This window comes from Harpia harpyja, chromosome 20 (assembly GCF_026419915.1).
Source record: "Harpia harpyja isolate bHarHar1 chromosome 20, bHarHar1 primary haplotype, whole genome shotgun sequence".
Taxonomy (NCBI): domain Eukaryota; kingdom Metazoa; phylum Chordata; class Aves; order Accipitriformes; family Accipitridae; genus Harpia; species Harpia harpyja.
The window spans coordinates 2090385-2109410 of NC_068959.1; the positions used below are offsets into that span (position 1 = coordinate 2090385).

At 45.9% G+C, this 19026-nt stretch overlaps 1 protein-coding gene across 2 annotated transcripts in view; it reads left to right on the forward strand.

The window, feature by feature from the left end:
- The window catches only part of SEPTIN8 (septin 8), a 40476-nt gene that overhangs the window by 19510 nt on the left and 1940 nt on the right, over window positions 1-19026 (forward strand). The window contains exons 3-10 of one of the 2 annotated variants that reach the window (XM_052816278.1): window positions 1723-1918; window positions 2607-2793; window positions 8490-8651; window positions 10100-10196; window positions 10545-10713; window positions 10971-11103; window positions 11817-12007; window positions 14894-17889. In XM_052816278.1, the coding sequence (XP_052672238.1) occupies window positions 1723-1918; window positions 2607-2793; window positions 8490-8651; window positions 10100-10196; window positions 10545-10713; window positions 10971-11103; window positions 11817-12007; window positions 14894-14897 (1139 nt within the window). In that variant the 3' untranslated portion in view covers window positions 14898-17889. Of the gene's footprint in view, window positions 1-1722; window positions 1919-2606; window positions 2794-8489; window positions 8652-10099; window positions 10197-10544; window positions 10714-10970; window positions 11104-11816; window positions 12008-14893; window positions 17890-19026 lie in introns of those variants that run through there. The other variant, XM_052816277.1, reaches the window with a different exon arrangement.

Below are 19026 nucleotides of genomic sequence, written 5' to 3' on the forward strand. Positions count from 1 at the left end.
CTGATTCTCCAAGAATTATTCTCTCACTACCAAGTTTCTCTGCTGTCCCCTCTTGACTCCATGTTCTCTCCCTCTGCACATCTCAGAGGTTCAAGCTGGCATAGTTTTTTCTACTACTGGAAAGATGAAGATGCCGCAGAAACGCCCTGATTTGGTGCTCCAGCACAGGGCTCTGCTGGAGTCTATAGTAAAAATGCACTGTGGAACATGGCCTTTGAAAACATTGTCATGCTTTGGCCTCTGTGTCACAGATGCTATATATATATATATATTTATATATAAAATTTTGGTGTTGGTTTCACTTTGGTTTCCCATAAACAACATTATTTTCTTCCCTTGGCTGATCTGGCATAAATAATCACGGGGCAACAGGGCAGCCTTGAAGGAAGCAGAAATACTGAAGGGAAACTCCAGAAATCAAGAGCAATGAGAGATGAAACAGCTGAATTGCAAGGTCTCCCTGTGCAGCTGTAGCTCTTCAGAGCAGAGCAGCACCTCTTGCTCTCTGTCAGAGAGCTGCTATCTTGCTGAGGTTATTTGGATGCCTGTGAAAGCTCAGGCCTGATGTGACAGAAGAGTTCATTGCTTATTTCCTCCAGTTTGGCCAATTCTGTTTGCTGCAGAGGTGGCCCTATCATCTCAAAGCATAGACATGCTGTCTGTGACGTGTCTGTGCAGAATGGGACCATCTTGGACAGTTTGCATGTACCAAGCCGGATCTCAGCAGCTCACCGAGTGCCTTGTGCGGAGCTTGCTGTGCTTTTCAGAAAGGAGAGTAAATGAGCCACAGAGCCGACTCTGGTGTAGCTGCTGTGTGGATGGAGGGGGAAAGGGTTACAGCAGAATGGGCTTTAGTCCTTTGGCAGTTATTAATGGGACATGTGAGAATACAGGGTTGAGGCTGTGGAAGATGGACAAGCTGCTTTAAGGCTTCCAGGCAGACCAAAGTTCAGCCGCACAGTGAAATCATGAAACCTTCATCCGGCATCTTTTCTGCTGTGGAAAAGAGGTTTTCAGTCTGATGGCAAGTTGTCCTAGCAGCACGTCCAGAGTTGTCTGCCTGTTTCTCTGCACTGAAATAGGCCCCCAGATTCCTTCCTCACAGGGGTCTCCACTCCCAAAAAAGGCAGGTCCCCAGAGACTTTAATGGCAAGACAAAGCAAAAAGAGAAAGTGGTAAAGAAGCCTGTTAACGTCAGGAATCTCACAGAAAGGAGTGAGAGGAAACCTCATTGTCAGACTTCCCTGTCCCCTCCACAGCACACCAAACACCCATCGTTTTGTGCTGATCTGCAGTGTTACCTGGAGCTATCGCTGTGTTTGGGACAGCCAGCAACTGAGCCAGATAGTCCTTGTCAGTAGGAGCAGCTGAGTTTTACTCCTTCTCGTGTGAAGACCCAAAAGACTCTACTAAAACTACTCTCCCCAGCTTCTCTGGTGCAGGATCCCAAGCAAAGTCAGTACATGGAGGGCAAGATAGTGTGTTTTGCTGTGCTGTATGATCCTCACTGGGGAGACGAGACCAAAGTGCTCTGTGTTAGCTTTGCATTAAGCATGGGTGGCCTTCGAGAATGCAGTTACTTTTGTGACAATTATATGTCTGTCCGCAAGCAATTTGTAGTAACCTTTCACGGTATAATTTCATTCTGCTCTGTGATTACTGTTCTTTGAAGTACCTGTGACAAATTCATGCTGCAATGAGCTGATGATTTCTCCTTCCTAGGTGAAACTGGCATTGGGAAATCAACACTAATGAATACCCTCTTCAATACCACATTTGAGACGGAGGAAGCCAGTCACTATGAGAGCGCAGTTCGCTTGCGGCCACGGACCTATGACCTGCAGGAGAGCAATGTCCACCTGAAGCTAACGATTGTGGATGCGGTTGGATTTGGAGATCAGATAAATAAAGATGAAAGGCAGGTCTCGTGCCATCTGCTTGGCATTTCTGGGCTTGTCTCTGATGCTTAGACATGAACTGCCTGCAGTCCTGCTTGCAGTGTTGCAGAGGAGGTGTCCGTGTTTGTTATTGGAGTAGCTCCCTGCAGTGGCTCTGGTTCTGGGGACTAAGTGTAGAGGTAGTTGGGTGAGGAGCCAAAAAGAGAGGTCATAGGAGGTCTTTCCAGCAGAGAATGGTGTCCTCCAGGAACGTGAGCAATTTAATAAGCTGTCCTCAGTGCAGGGTTGGGAATTATCTGTTTGGGCAGTGATCAGTGTCTCTGGACCTGTCTCATTTAATTACACAGACATCTTGTTCAAGCCCCAGGTAAAGGCTTTCTGGGACTCCAAGGTCTCTCCTTGGTCATGTTGCATTGCTACAGACAGATGGCTCAGCCCTGAGATCTGGGCAAAGTTTGATCTGGGGAAGTAGTTGTCTTTCCATGCTCCACTGTCCTTAGACTTTGCAGTGCAGCCTCAGGAGACTCCGGCAACCTTTGGATTACAAGGTCTGTGTGTAAATGCCACACTTTTCCTGTTGTAAGGCTAAATTGTTTGAGTCTTATAACTACTTTTAAAGTGATACCATGGTATGTCTAGGGTAACTCAAGCCTTTAAACTGTTTAAGTTTGAACTCCAGTATCTGGGTTGCTAATGGTATGGTTTTAGTTACAGGCCGATAGTTGAGTACATTGATACGCAGTTTGAAAACTATTTGCAAGAAGAGCTGAAAATCCGCCGATCTCTCTTCAACTATCATGACACGAGGATTCACGTCTGCCTGTACTTCATCACCCCAACTGGGCACTCGCTCAAGTCCTTGGACCTGGTGACAATGAAGAAGCTGGATAGCAAGGTAAAGCATTGGAGACCATGGTCCCTCTTTCTGGAAGTGGTGATGCTTCTGTTAGTATTGATTGTCATGTGGAAGGCTCTGTTCCTTCTGTGTAAGTGCTGGACTCCTTCCTGCATGTTAGCTGAGCTGTTTTTAGGACTCTGGTAAAACTTCATCTGCCCTGGTGGGTCGCTGAGGTCCTGTGCTTTTTTTCTCACTGGCTTTCCTGAAAAATGTCAGGTGAAAAACCTGTTTTCCAGCTAGCTGTGTGAAGTCTAGAGTATCTATCACTGTAAGAATCTTACCCAGATTAGTTCGTATTTATCAAAGCCATCAGCTGCATCTTTATTAGCTTTTCTTTACAGGTGTGTAGGTAAAGATGTGTTCCAGGTCCTGCAGTTGAACTGTGGAAAGTGTGGAGCCACCTCTGCTGTCCTGACCTGTCACCAGGGACAGAGGGGCTGAGAGCCACCAAAACCATAGGTGTCCTAAGGTGGTGGTCAGTATGGAGGAGACAAGGGCTGAAGAGAAGCGTTAGCTGTGCATGGTGGTGCACAGGGAGTGCGTGGGCTGTCACTGCTGGTAGTGCCAGATGATCTGGATAGGAGATCACAATATCTTCTGAAAATGTAAATATGGTGAGAAGCTCTCAAGGTCATAGGAATCCTAAAAGTGGGTCATGAGAGGGTCTAGCTGGGGGTTGTTTCTTTGTGCATAAGCTATTCTGTCTTAGGGGCCAGTGGGTTACTTAACTGGCTACTGCTGATATTCCTGCAGCTTGGAGGAGGTTTCTGACACACTTGTGGCTGTTCCAGCTGGCTTCCAGGGAGCTGCAGGAGGCCCCAAAGGTCACTAGTGGCAGCAGCATCTCTTCTTTTTGCAAGAATTTCCTATCTTTCAGAGCAGTATTTTAGCAGCAGGGTGGTTCCTTTCAGATGGCAGATGCTGATCAGGCTACGGAGAGGGCAGGCAAGGCAGCTGGGACCCTGCAGTAACTGGGGATCCCCTGGATTACATTTCGGGAGTGCTTTCTTCTCTGGCTGTTGTCCACATGCAGCTCTCTCGGACTTTCCTGGTGGGTAGAGTTCCCCCTCGTGGAGTCCCTGCTGTTTGCCCTTGCCACCCAGGGCTGTTGGCCTGCTTTTCCTTGGCCCCACTCCAGAGCAGGCGCTGGCTTCCCATTGCAGTGGGCTGTTTGTAACTGTGGTGGCTGTTACACTGACTTCATCAGGAATCTGAAAATTTTCCCTTAATAAACTCTTGTCTCTTGGCACGGTGCCAGCATTACATGTTCCCAGAAATATGTTTGGAGGAAAGCTTTTGCACGATTCCCCTTGGTGCTGGTGGTCCCACAAAGCTTTTTTCTTTCTTTCCTTCTGCATTCCCTACTTTTGACATCTCCCCGTGGCTGCCTTTAATGTGGTCCTTAGGTAGTACCAAAATAAATCCTTTGTACTTGTGCAGAGATGGGAACTTTGTGCGCGCGCAAGCTTTTTATGTTTCTAAACTTCCATTTAAATAGTCTTCTCTGAAGTAATTTTATCCCTTTGCTCTCATCTCCCTTCTTACCACAGTGTGAGAACATCTTGGATTTCATGGTGTGGTGGCCTCGCACAAGCACACACATGGAAATGAACAAGCAAGTAGAGACCATTGATCTTTTCTGGGTGTCAGGGATTTATGTTGCATTTCTGCATCGGTGTCATCCCAGGGCTTCAAGGTGCTTTCCAGGCACTCCTTAAACATTTATGTGTGACAGTGCTGTGCCCCTTTCCCAGTACACGTGAACCATTTGTGCCTGGGGGCCAGCGTGTGTGCAGAAGTGGGGTGTCAGCAGACCCCAGGCAGCTTTCTCTCTGCTCCAGACTGGTAACAGCGAGTGGTTACCGTGGCTGAGCAGAGAGGTGACGTGCACTGACTCATGTCTGCAGCCGTCTGAGCACACCTCTTGGGAAGCTTTATGGGGCGGGTAGCCCCTGTTTTACAGTTGAAGAATGGAAACCATGGAGGCGAAAGGTGTATCAGAGGCAATGCTTTGCTGCATGCTCTGCTGGCTCAGCCTCTGAGACTAGTTTAACAAGGGTTTTGCAGGAACCTGGCTCAGTTATACCTTTGCTTTAGCACCCCAGTGGCATGGCATCAGGTGCTGGGCAGGCTTTTGAATCTGTGTGACAATTTCAATAAAGTGTCTTGTTTTTAGTGTAAAGTTTACAAAATCCCTTCTGGATAAAGCTGTTTTGTAAACAAAGTCTTCATTGTACTGTAATACAGTATTTGTTTGGCTGAGCTCATGGCCAGCTGTTGTCTAGGGTATTTAATTACAGCCGGAGAGCTAGAAGCTTCTTCAGAGCTGGTTCTAGGTGGGTGAAATGTGGCTGCCTGGCTGGTAGGTGGGAAGCACGTATGACCTGGCAGGGGTTGGCTTTCCGTTGGGTTTAACCTGGGAAAAGGAGGAGATAAATAAATAACGTAAATAAGATAAATAAAATTGCATCTGTACCAGATAAGAAGGTGATTTATGGATTTAAACCACAGCCCTGACCTGGAAAGTGACGGCACAGCTGTGTGCTGCCATGGGCATCCTGGGGCTCCCTGGTTGTTGTCCCTGGATAGTTTCCAGCCAGTGTGTACTGTTTATGAGCTGTGGCTAATTGCTTGCTCTTCATGAGCTGACACGTCCTAGACAGGTCACTGGCCAGTGGGGATGCTTCAGGCCGGTTTGTGCCTCTGCTGTTTGGTTTCCAAGGTAGGATTTGCCTGTTGGCTTCACCAGGACTTGCATTCAGGAACACTTTGGAGATGGGGAAAAATCCAGCTATATTTCGCAGGGTGAAAATGCATGTAGCCTTATTATAGTAGCAAAATAATTTTCTACCAACTGACTTATTTCCACACATTCTTGTAGGTTTTATTTTTGTAGATGAGAAATAACTCTGTGGTCTGAATGACTTGAGAAGGAGGTGCATTTTATGCGTGTGCATGTGAGTTCACTGTCTTGTGTGAAGCACAGACTTCCTCCGGTCATAATTCCGGCTCCAGCAAAGACTTCCAGCACATGGACTGGCAGTCAAGGGGACACTGCACCCCTCTCACATTCAGTGGGATGACACTCCAGTAGTTAACTTCATGATTTTATTACTAGATCTTTTTAAATAGAGAATAGTGCTCTTCCAACATGAGATCTAAGACTGCTGCTCTGGGAGTTTGCCTGCAACCCCAGGTGAATATTATCTGTGTAAAAATAAGAGTGGAGAGGGAAACCTTGCACAGTTCTGGCATCACTTCCTTTTATTGGGTTTTTCAAACCTGTTCAGGTAGAAGAGGAGAGGTGACTTTTTCTTCTCTAGCTAGTTGTATATCAGTTTATTTGGCACTGATCTGTGCCACATACTGTGGCCTTTGCATAGAAGTGGATGTGTGGAAGGTGCTGTCGGAGGGCAGGATTACGCATGCAGTTCAGTTCGGTAGCGTCTCATATCTCATTTGTTTCTTGTTTCCAAACTTTTCCATCCTTTCTCCTTATTATAAAGGGATAAGCTCATTCTAGACTTAGACAGCTTTTGGGTGCCGATGCTCAAAATCAGAGAAAAGAAAACAGGAAGATAATTGTATGGTGCCCTGGGTATCACTTGTTAGCCATGGGATTCCAGTTTGCAGGTTTCCAAGACATGCATGAAATCAAAATAAAAACAGTAATAATGTAAAAAATTAACTCACAAGGGAAGAAGAGATAAGGAGGGACATACACCTGAATGCCATTTCCAGGACTCCACCGTATTGATGTTGGCTATTGATTACTGGAAATACGACAACTTGTAAAGCCCTTTTGGGTTTTGAACTCTGTGGCAGCAAGTGCTGACTGAGTTGCCTTTTCAAAGCATGAGGCACCTGGCTGGAGGGGACTTGAACCAACCTCGGTTTGCACCTTGTTTGAGTACTGCTGGGGCAGCAGCTGTGACCACGGAGCCTGCCTTCTCCTGCTGCTGGGAAAGCTGTGCCAAGCTCCAAGCTCTGCATCTCCTGCCTCGCTGTAAGCAGGGCTGAGCTGGTGCTTTTTGGAGGAGGAGGGGGGAATTGCTTAGGCCAACTGAAAATGGACAAAAATCACCTCTTTTGCTGGTTTGTTGGTGTGCCTGGCTGGATGGAGAGCACGAAGCCCTGCATACAGCAGCTCCCTGGCAGTGCCTTTCCCCTCGCAGATACCGCTCCTGAGGGGGTGGCACGTGAGCCCTGAGCTGACCCTTTTTTCTGTGGGAGATGGTGGATCCAAGCCTCCTCAGCTCTTAGCAGGTCAGCGAGGCACCCAGCTGTGGTCATGGCCCTTTTTACCTTTGTAATGAGGACATTGACCCACTGAGGAGCGGCGTGAGCAGCAGACCTCATTCTGTGTGGGTTTGTGGTCCTTGGTAAAGGAGGCCAGATCAGTGGCTGGGAAAAATAAGGAATTTATCCTCTCAGTTAAATTTACAATGAGCAAATTAAGATTATTTTCTTTTGGAGTGATTAAATAGTCTTGTATTTAGTGAGTGCTAAACCAGAGGGGGGAGAAAAAAAGAGAAATATGGAAAAAACACTGAGCTACAAAGTGAACTTGAGCTGAGAAAGCAAGGTCATTTATTTTAATGGGCACCCATTGGAGACCAAATGGCTGTTAAGAATTTCTGCTCTGTAGGACAAAAAGCGTTGGCTGTTGGGAAATGTTAGATGGGAAATCAGACTTTCCCCTCATTTGTCTGAATTCTTGTGTTTTGCTGCTATGAATTTGGCTGCTGTTCAGACAGACGAGTTTTGTTGTTGTTTGTTTAAGCAGTGGTTTGCAGTATCTGACTTGGCTTTTCTGGGCATCGTAGCATTATCTAATAGAGGTTCCTGTGACAGATCCTGCCCCACTGTAGCTCTCCCAAGCATGAGGCCATAGCGAACCACATCCTTCCTGAAGGATGAGGGACGTGGCCCTCGTTTGCTCTTGATCTTGGTAGGCATGGGGGGACCTCTCCAACTTGCTTGTGGGTGGCTTTGTGAAACCCAGGTTGATGAAGCTGCATGGGGTATTGTGCTTGGTGACTGCTGATGCAAAACCAAAGCTGAGCAACAACAGCATGAAAACAAATCTCCTGTCTGCTGTATGTCCCTACACCTTTCCCAGGTGGTCCGTGTAATCTGCACAGCATGCCTGAGTTATGATCCTCATGGAGAGGCTCAGGGAGTCCTCGGAAAGGATCCGCAGCCGCTGTGAAAGCATCTGAGGAGTCCGTGCTCTTTCTGCTTAAGCATGGGAAGGCTTCACATCAGCTTGCTGCAGTGTTTCATCCTTGCACTTGTCTTCTAAAACGGCTTGTCAGCACAGCCAGAAGTGGATAGGTGATAACTTGAGATGTGACGGTTATGCTGTCTCTGCCTCCCTCGAAGCATGTAAAAAAATACATAGGCAAGAGCAGAGGCTTTGATCTTCTCGTTGTGTATTTATTGCAGGTTGTCTTTGGTTTATCTGGAAGTCTTGTAGCCAAATTAGTCCTGGAAAACTCTTCCCTCTAGTGTTCAGCTGAGCTTGTGCTGCAGCTCGCATGCAAAACGTAGCACCTTTTGTGGTTTTATGAAATGTAAAGCAGCCACCGGGGTAGGACCCGGGTCACCCTGCAGGCACCCACGCTCCTGACAGAGCTGCTTGCCCAACTGCTGTTCACCTGGTTGTTTTTCCTTCCTTCCTTCTGCTGTAGGTGAACATCATCCCAATTATTGCCAAAGCAGACACCATCTCCAAGAGCGAGTTGCACAAGTTCAAGATAAAGATAATGAGCGAGCTGGTCAGCAATGGTGTGCAGATCTATCAGTTCCCCACAGACGATGAAGCAGTCGCTGAGATCAACTCTGTGATGAACGTGAGTAACGCTGCCAATCGCATTGCAGCCAAAAGTTGTGACAAATTAAATTGCTGCACAAAAATGCATTTGAATGGCAAGTTTCATTGGGATTGTCCAGACACTAAACCTGTTTGCAAGTTGAGCTGTGGATCTGACAGTCGCCTAAGGCTGTTGCGTACAGAATTAATTAAAATGTGGCTTTTATTTAATCTGTGGGCTCTCTGGAGAAAGTCAGCTCAGCTCTAAAATTTGTTTTATTGAATTTTTGAAAAATACTCTCTTCAGAATTCATTCTGTCTGCTTTTAGGCTACTTTTCATTTGAGGATGGAGAAACTTTGAATAAAAATTTTACAGTTAACATTTATGTTAGCCTTCTGACTTAGGGAGGGTAAACAGAGAAAACCCAATTTAAAATAAAGAAAAATCATTAGACTCTATTTTGTCTTTTTTTGAAGTTCAAAGATCAAATTCAGACCTGGGTGAAGCATGTGCAAAACACTTTCAAGTCTCCTGTCTCCCAAATCAGAGTGTAGCTATTACAGTAGAAACAGCTGAAATGTTTCCGTGTTAATTTTTTAAATAAAAAGTGAACATTTCCCTGCATAGCTGTTTCTGATTAGATGCTTTGTCTTTTTTTTCACCCTCCCACCCTCTTTTTTTTTTTTTTTTTATTTCAATAGCCAATTGATTTCTGGGTCAGCTAGATATGTGTTTTCACTGTAGTAGTTATTTTTGCTGAATTCATGAAAAATTTGGAGGACGCACTCTTTAAAATAATTGCAAGCTATGTGCATTGGGGAGAAAAACAAGAGTTCATGCTTGCTTGGTTTTTCTTCCGCTCCCCTGAAAATATTTTCAACCAATTCTCTACCAGTTCCACACTTCTGGATCCATTTCTTCTTAAATGTGAAGGATTTTGTTAACCTCGTCCTACTGAAGCACCTGCTTCTTGGCTCCTTTCTTGCAATGCTGAGGACGGTGCCCTGTTTCTTTACTGTGCTTGATGCTTTGCAGACTTGGAGAGCAATGAGCACATGTTGTATCCTGCACATGTCCCTTCCAGTGCCCACACACAAACTGCTGTGCCAAGGCCTGTTTACGGATGTCTTTTCTTGTGCTTTCTGCAAGGCAGGGAGTGCCCTGCTCTCGGCGTGTGGAAAGACTACAGAGAACAACCTGTCAAATGGATAGAGGGAGATCAGTAATGATCATGGTGTTCCTACAATATTTCCCCACCCAGTTCAGTCCAGCCAGCGTTGCTAGTAAGCTGTGCTATGGCCCTACGCTGCTCTCTGTCATAATATCCCAGTTCGTAGTAGAGCCTGCTCTGAGTATTGGAGATAGATAGCTTCAGAGGAAGGGCTTTTTGAAGTAGATCCTATGCCTGAGGGGGGGATGTAATGGTCAGGCTGATCTCTGAGGGGTTAGCCCATGCACTGAGTCCCTGGCCTTGGCTCTCTTTCAGGCTCATCTGCCCTTCGCTGTGGTTGGCAGCACGGAGGAGGTGAAAGTCGGGAACAAGCTGGTGAGAGCTCGGCAGTACCCATGGGGAGTGGTGCAAGGTAAGCCGCTGTGAACCTCTCTTGTGCGTGCACATGGACACGCTGGCACCCTCTCCAGCTCTGCCCTCCCACCAGCGCACGTGCATTAGGGTGCCCCGTGCTAAACGGTGCAGAAACGTCCTGTGCGGTCTTTTGAGGGTTGGCCAGTCTTTCTTTTGGATTCCCATTCCTACCGGCAGGTAGTAACGGTCAACGGGAATCCCTGCATCCAAGGGGCTGTGTTGTGCCCTGTGCGGGACAACAGGTTGAGGCCCTTGGGAGGGGAGTCTCTGGAGTTAAACTGTATGTGCATTTGTGTTTCCCCCACCACGTCTGCAGTTTGCTGACTTCTCCCTTTGCTTCCATCAGTTGAGAATGAAAGTCACTGTGACTTCGTGAAACTGCGAGAAATGCTGATTCGAGTCAACATGGAGGATCTTCGGGAGCAGACTCACACCCGCCACTATGAGCTGTACAGGAGGTGCAAACTGGAAGAGATGGGCTTCAAGGACACGGATCCAGACAGCCAGCCCTTCAGGTGAGTGGCCTTCACGTCTCGCATCAATTTAGAGCAATAGTTTGGTACTGACACTCCAAAAAAATGGGAGGTTTGTAGGTGGTATCCACAATGCTGGGCTGGAACATACTAGCACTGGGTTTGAACTTTGCAGCTGACTTTGGTGGCATTCCCTTCCCTGCCTGTTTGTCTTTAAGCAATGCAGACAGGCGTGCATTTCCCCATCCCTAACTCATTTGTGTCCAAAGTGTCTGGATTTTGTTTGCTTTCTTCCCCAGCCTCCAAGAAACATACGAGACCAAAAGGAAAGAGTTCTTGGGCGAGCTCCAGAAGAAAGAGGAAGAAATGAGACAAATGTTTGTTAACAAAGTCAAGGAGACGGAGGCAGAGCTGAAGGAGAAGGAGAGAGAGGTGGGTGTGCCAAAAACCTGTGAGAGGAGCCCAAAATACAGCCAGCATAGGATCTGGGTCTGGGCAGCATATGAATCCTGGAAAGCTCATGCAGCTCTTGAGCAGACCTCACCAGCCAAAGCACAAACACACACACACACACCTTCCCCCACTCAGAAAAGGGGACACCGGGTAATGTTTTCAAAACAGCATCACTGGTTTAGGTGCCTCAGAAACAACAGCCTTCCCCATCCTGTGCAATGTGTAGGAGACTCAGCTGCTGCTTGGTGAGTGAAGGGCAGTGCAGGACGTTTTGGTGAGCATTCATGTCAGGTAGATTTCACCCCTGGAGACTCACTGGACAGCAGAGTAAAGGGGGCAGCTGGGCTGGAGTCCCCAGTGCCAGTGGATCTCAGACAGAGTTGAGATCCTCAGCACACTTACTCCGGGCTCCCCCTTTCTCTCGGTTTGATATGTGGTGTCAGGCAGGGCTGAATTTATGGTGTCTTCACTGCCTTTTGGCGAAGAGGCGGTGATTGCCCAGAGGTCAGCTCTGCCGAGGGGCTTGCACGGTGCAGGGGCACTGGTGCCGTACCCTGCCCGCCGGTCGTCTCTGTGGGGTGGTGGGGATTCGTGCGGGAGCTGTCACTGCGGCTCCCGGGGGAGCGGGGAAGGGGGAGCGCAGCCTGACGGTCGTGCTGGATGCAATGCTCAGAGGGTCTGTCTCCTACCAGCTGCATGAGAAATTTGAGCACTTAAAAAGGATACACCAGGAAGAGAAAAGGAAGGTGGAGGAGAAGAGGAGGGAGCTGGAGGACGAGATGAACGCTTTCAACAGGCGGAAAGTAGCGGTGGAAACCTTGCAGTCCCAATCCTTGCAGGCTACCTCACAGCAGCCGCTGAAAAAGGACAAAGACAAGAAAAAGTAAGTGACTGAGCTTGAGTCTTTCTCCTCTGCTGCTGGGAAGCTGGGTGTCTGCTCAGATGCTTTAATGCTTGGTCAATTGCTTAGACAGCAAATGGAAAAGGGGATTTTGGAATCCTAATTCCTATCCTTCTGACTTTTTGCTTAAAGTAGAGGAGAGACAGGGCCATCCTGTGCCCGGGCACTGCGGTGGCTGCAGGTGGCAGGGATTCACAATTTGGGGCTATTCTGTGAAGGTTGAGAGTCCTGCGGGGTTTGCCCTTGCCTCTGTGACAGCCAGCTCAAGTGATCCTGCGAGCCCTCTGCTCCTGGAGACAGCCAGGAAGGTGACTACAAATCTTCTCCCCAGCAGGGAGGAGTGGGGACAATCTCAACACAGTTGTAATGTCTTACAGATGAGGTCCCCCATCATGCACTACCTCACTGTGATCTGTAGGCTTGGGGCCCTCTTTGGAGAGTGCTCTTGCTTTATTTTTAGAGGCAGAGCTGTGAAGAAGGAAACAGCAGCTTAGAATGAAGACGCATTGGAAATTCATTAGGGTTCTGTGTGAAATAGGGCTCCAAGACACAGTTCTCCTCAGGAGAAAGCTCTTTTCCCCTAAAGGCAGAATTCTTATCTTAGCTTTCTGCAAGTTAATTGACATTGCTGAAGCCAGAAAGAGTGTGGAGCGAGGGCATGTAAATAATGCTCTTTCAGCTGCCTGGTTGTGTAATGATAGAGCAGGAATGGGGCAAACAAACTTAAAAAGAAAAGGTGTGTGTGGGTGATCCTGCTTCCATTCAAGCCAGTCTTCAAGGAACACTGGCTAGGGAACAAAATAAGAAGCGCCACCATGCAAGCTGGTAATTCTGTTATTCCAGCGTTTTTTGTTGCTTCCCCTTGCGTGAAGGAGCTAAAGAGTCTGAACTGCATTCTGTTAAATCCAGAACAGGCTGGTGGCAATGCTTTCTGAGCCTTTTAATGATGAAAAGGAAAAAAGACCATTGAGGGTAGCAACAACTGAGTTTCCTCTTGACAGCACAACGTTCGGCTTCACGTTGCTGATGAAATCTTGTGCTCTGTCATTTCTCCGCTGTGAACTGCAGCACTAGAGAAGCTCATTCTGCGTACTGTCTTGCTAGTAATTTGTTTCTTCCTATGGAAGATAACAGCGCGTCTTATTTAACGTATTTCCTTGGAATGTAAATGTGTTGATGGCGTTAAAACAAAACCAAAGCACTCTCTTCTGCAGACCTCTCAGCACGCTCTGGGCATGTCCCATCTCACACACAGTCCCAAATGGTTTGTAAAATATTCTGCTGAAAATAAGGTTTAATCCAGCTAAACTCGTACATGAATTAGGGGCTGAATACTGGGGTAGCCCGGGGCCCAGGTCTGCTTTGAAGAAGGTGAGCACGCCGAGCCGTGCGCTGCTAACTTGCGGGAGCGATGCCGGCCGCTGGGATGCTCCGGCGGTGATGTACTGCGTGCGCTGGCCAGGCGGAAACGCTGCAGCTTCCCCTCTGCTCCGTCTGTCTGCGATAGAAATAGCTTTCCTGTGCTTTGCTGCTTTTAGCCCACCTGCAGATGTGAGTCTGGACGCCCTTCCTCTTCTGGGTGGCGATTAGAAACCAGCTGTGGTCAGAAGGAGGGCCAGGAGAAGGCAGCTCGGGAGGCTTACGAAGGACTGTGGGGCACCCACAGTGTGTGCTCTGCCTGGTGCTGGGGCAGAGGGGCCACTGTCACCAAGAATAAAATTAATAAATTAGGGGGAGGAGGTGGTTTTGGATTGGGTTTTGGGGTGTGGTTTGTTTGTGGTTGTTTGGTTGTTTTTTTTTTTCCCCCAAACCTGTGAGCTAGTTCAAAACGTGGTATTTGGGGGTTTCTACTCAAGCAGGATAACGAAATTTGTAATAAAAAATTCAAAGGAAGGTGCCTCCCCTTGGCCTTGCCAGTGACCTGTCTTCCCAGACCCCCTCTTCATCTGGGAGGCATCAAAAGGAGCCAGGGGTCTTGTGAAACCTGTGTGTCAGAGAGCACAGCCCTAACCCATCCCACCGCTGCATCCCAGGCGGTCAGTTTGGTGTTGACTCCACAGACCGCATGGGCATGAAGAGGATCCGTGTATTCCCTGGCAAGCAGCAGGAATGTCTTTGCTGTCTTTCTTATCGAGATCTTTCAACCAAACCGGACTGGAAGGCAACTGAGATTTGGGGAGCTGGTGGCAGGCAGTGTCCTCCCATGGGACCGGTGGCAAAGCTTCCCCCGGCAGATCCTGCGGTTCAGGCTGTGCCTGGGGCTTTGGTCAACGAGGAGCTGGTGCTGCACAGAGCCGAGCGTGATATTAGCTTGGGGTTTGCTCCCCTCTTGCACCCGGGGCCGTGCGAGGGAATTGCACCTAGAACGTGCCGGGGGGAGCATCGCTGCCGGGAGAGTCCCCGCAGCTCCCCAGGGGATGGGGATGCGGGTGGAGGAGTATCCTGGCTTTATGGGCAAGATGTTGGGACCTTGCAGGAACTGGGAATACATTGTGAGCTTGAGGAGGGGGTGTTTTTTCTTGTTTCAATTTTTAGGAGAGCTAGCGGAACCTTTTATCGTCTCCTGTCTCAGCAGTGGTTTTAGTAGCTTTAATAAGTAAAAAATGGAGATGGAAGAATTGCAGGTGTTGAGGTGGAATAAAGGTGTTTGTGCTGAGATTCTCTTCTGCGCTTGCAGCTGCCAAGCAGGTTGTGCTCTGGCGTGGGGCTCAGCGTGCCGGCGGGTTGCTCTCATCTGTGAGTCTTCAGATGCCCGAGCAGTGTTTGCCCTTCTCTTCCTTTTTTGTTTTTAACATATTTAGCTACACTTTGCTTTTGTTTAATTTTCATAACTTTAATTCACGCTTTTTTATGTTTTGTTTCTTTCAGTTAATCACACACAGACTTTCAGGCCAAGAGTGGACTTGGTGCTTTCATGTGTTAAGTTGCTTGAGTTTCCCACCCTGTGACCCTTCTCATAACATTGTGTGAGTGGACCAAAGTGAAAGAGAAAATGAGCATCTTCGGTGGTTGCAGTGTAACGACTCGCTGTTATCTGTACAGAATTTATCAGGAGGTTTTAAGGAAGTAACCTTACCATGTACATTTTGTTAAACAAAGTCAACTAATCCCTCAAGTAAGATGTTTTGTTCTAAACCCAGTGATTGAGCAGCTGTGTATAAAGTGACCGTAACTGTTTGTCTGAACTCATCTTACCCACCAGCTAAATAATTGCTTTCTAGATTTTTTTTTTTTTTTAATTGGCTAAGGTGACTGCTTGAGGCTCATCTACCTTCCCCTGTACATGCACAAATGTGAGGAGTGGTGTAAAGAATGCTGAAACGTTTATTTTTCTAACAAAATTCTCAATTTGAGTAAGTTTTTAGAATGGGTAGAAAAACACAATGCTTAGACTTTCTCTCCTGGGAATCTTAGTCAGAGTAACCATCATTCCAGTAATTACATATTTTAATCCTGAATTACGCTAAACACTTTCTACATCATTTATAATATATATATATATATATATAAAGAGAGAGAGAGCGGTTAATAAAATTCATGGGACAATGTTTTGAATTTTCTTTACTGCTAAAGTAGAACATTTATATAGAAAGATTTTTCATAAGAGTTTGTTGTATAATGTGGAACTACAGGATTTGTGTAACTTTTCAGTTGTCATTTACCAATGTATTTTACTGTTGTGGAAAAACTATTTAAGTGGTCATCTTTACTCTTTAACCTTAAACTTATTATGTGCCTAATGAGGAGAATCCCCTGATCTTGAGCTATGCACCGTATTTATGCTGATAGGCTCTATTCCTCTTGGAAGGTGCTTCCTTTAACACTCCTCATGCCTAGAAATTGCAGCCTTGTTTTCCTGGGCAACTGAGCTTAGAGCAATAATTAGGATCAATATGTTTTTTTCCGCTCAAACCATTTTGTGATAAGGCAGGACGATAACTGAATAGAGACTTACTAGCTATGTTGTCATGGAAAAATAGTTGGATCCAATTCCATCCATCCATCAGGTAATAGGCTAAAAGAGAGCAAATATAAAATATTAACCCCCACACAGTATCTTCAGAGTTTATAAAAACACTGGCTGGCTAAGTGTTAGTTGTGAGTGTGTGCGTTTTTATTTAGTTATATCAGAAAAATCCTGTAACATTAATTATTGTTTTTTTTCCTTAAAGACTTGTCTTTAAGCTAAGATGTCAGCAAATTCCTTATTTGACTTGCAGATGGAGGTGCACGGCCTTGCATCTGAGCTGTTACAGGTCTGTTTGAGGGTAATATTTTACTGGATTGTAAGATGAGGTTCTTTAACTTGCATATTCCATTAAAGCAGCTTTTTTTTTTTTTGCTTTTTTTCCCCCACTTTCTAAATACATGCTCAGGTGTTAAACTGTTTTTGTATGGACATTGGCCTTTTATATGGATATACTGAAAATCACGTCTGTTACTTGATGCTTGTAAGAAAGAACCTCATGAAGATCTCACAGGTACCTTTTAGAACAGGCCATTTTTCAAAGAGTAAAAATTATGCACACTTGTTAGGAGTCTGCTGAAAGCTGAACATTTAGTTTTTAAGGCTGTGCCTCCAGGTTAGATGTATTTTAAAGAATAACTGTCAAATGTTAGGAGGGTTAATGTGTTTTCTCAGAGAAATGTACAAGGAACCCAACCTATTGTTACATGCAAGAAGACAATTCCAGCTCACCACTGACTACAGTCCAATCCTGTAGCAAATTAGGGGCAGGATTTTGATTTTTGCTAATGAGAGAAACTCTGCTGCACTAATTGCATGAGTAAGCAGCGCTGTTTGGTTCATTCTTTTGCTTCTCAAGGCCAGTGCTACGAAGGCTGGGATAAAACAGTTAACTGATGATACCAGGTATGCAAACAGCTGCCTCGCCATCACTTTTCCAGTCGATAGTTTTCTCCTGATCTCATGCTGCAGCCAGCAAGATCTATGCAAATGATTTCTATCTGCCCTGGCTCACCAGAGATCAATTCTTTTTTCCTAGAATAACAGGTAGTTAAGAATGATGATAACAATGAAAGAGTAAAAACCTTCAGATCCATGGGCATTGTGGAGACATTTCCAGCTTTTTCTGATGAAGACATTCAGAATGTATGTAACAATATTTTAATGACGTTGATTATTATATTACAGTGAATTTATGTTGTGACGGACATACCTTTGCCTTGCAGTTACTTGTTCTTTAGACCAGTCAACATCGTAATCTCCCCAATGGGACTCAGTCATTTTTTTTTTTCTCTAGTACTTGGTTTTTCCTTTTGGCTGAGACAAGATTTAAGTATGTGGTATATAGGGTAGTTCTGTATCTTATTTTTATTTAACAAGTTACAAATACATGGTGATTCTAATATCACTCCAGTCCGAAGATTTACATCTTGTAGGCTAGAAGAAGTGAAAGAAAAACCCCTCAGAAATGACTGAAACTGTTCAGTTACACATTTTTCAGTTGTTTTATACATTTATCTGTAAAAGGTTGGTATTAATGGGAAAAACTGTCCATTTTTTTTTTATCATTTAAACATTTACCATCATGTATGTTGTCTGCTTTCTAATTTAAAAAGTGTTTTGTGGGGCTCTAAGCTCTCTAGGCTTCACGTCTGGCTGTGGTGAATGCCCCAAGGGTGGAGATGGGGTGGTTGGCTCAGAGCACATGGAGGCACCTTGGGGACCTGCCGGGGGGGTTGCAGCCTCTCGGACGGACGTGCTGCATCCATTTGCTTTGTCATTCTGAATGTGATGGGGGTTGGTTTTTTCTTTTGTTTGGTTTTTTTTTTCGACTTTCATTTCTTTCCACTCACTTTGTACTTTTTTTTTCTTTTATTAAATCTCACATGTATTTTGAGTTTTTGTGGTGTCGTTTATTTAGTGGTGGATTTCCTGTGTTATTTAGTGGATCTCTGTTGAACTAATCATGTGTAATGATTGAAAGCTTACCAGTCACAGGATGTCTTCTGACTACTGGGAACATTAAAAAATAAAATTGGCTAATTTCTGCATCATACAGTATGCGGAAAAGCATCTCATCTGTAATCTGGGTAGAAATTCTAAGATATTAATTCAAATGCCATCCCTATTTGGGCAAAAGTTGCCTTTAAGCTTGTTGGCACTTCTCCTTTGTGGGATCTGGTGACTGAGCAGGTAGATTTACCAGCAGTTTTGTTGTTGTAATGTTGCCCAGAGAGGTGATTTAAGGGTAGGATGAAAAGGGAGCAGAGCTGGAGGGTTTCCTAATGGTACTTCCAAAGCTTCTGCAGAAGCACATCATACACTTAGATCAATGCCAAAAAAAAAAAGACCACAGCTTTAGTTTGGTGTTCTTTTCTTCAGAGAGAGCTGCTGCTGAAGCTTTACCTGAAGGCTTGTTCTTGGTGTCTGTTCTGTGGGCCATTGCTACATATGAAGCTATATTCAGTTAATTTAGGGTTTCTCTGGGTTTTATTTGGGGTTGGACTGAGATCAGTGCTGCACTTAAGACAAAACCAACAAGTGGAGTTTGGCTGATGCATAGTGTTTGCTGAGGTGATGCTTCTGACAGGAGCTTTTTCTGCAGCCCCAGTTTCAAGAACAAAACCAAGTCGGTGATCCTGACTGCTTCTGAAATCTGTTTAGAAATGTGCAGATGGACAGTGCTGTGGCTACAGGAGTTGGCTTGTGTGCAAGACCTCTGCTTTTTGCATTTAATATGCAGCTTGCTTAAAAGGCAGAGGGCAGTTCTGGTCGTCTTACGTGCTGCCTGTTTGCATCCCATCTTCTTACAAGGCCGGGATGGTTACCCAGCTGCGGTACCAAGCTGTACGGACACGGTATGTCCACCCGCGGAGAGCTGACCAGAAGCAGTGGTTGGAGCTGGTGTGATATTGCCTGTAGCGATCACCAACAAAGTGCAGGTGAAAGTCTGAGCCTGCGCTGGGTTAAAATTGTCGCTTCAGCCTGTTAAATTTTTGAAGGATAAGCCTTAGTGGGGACTTAGCAGTTGATA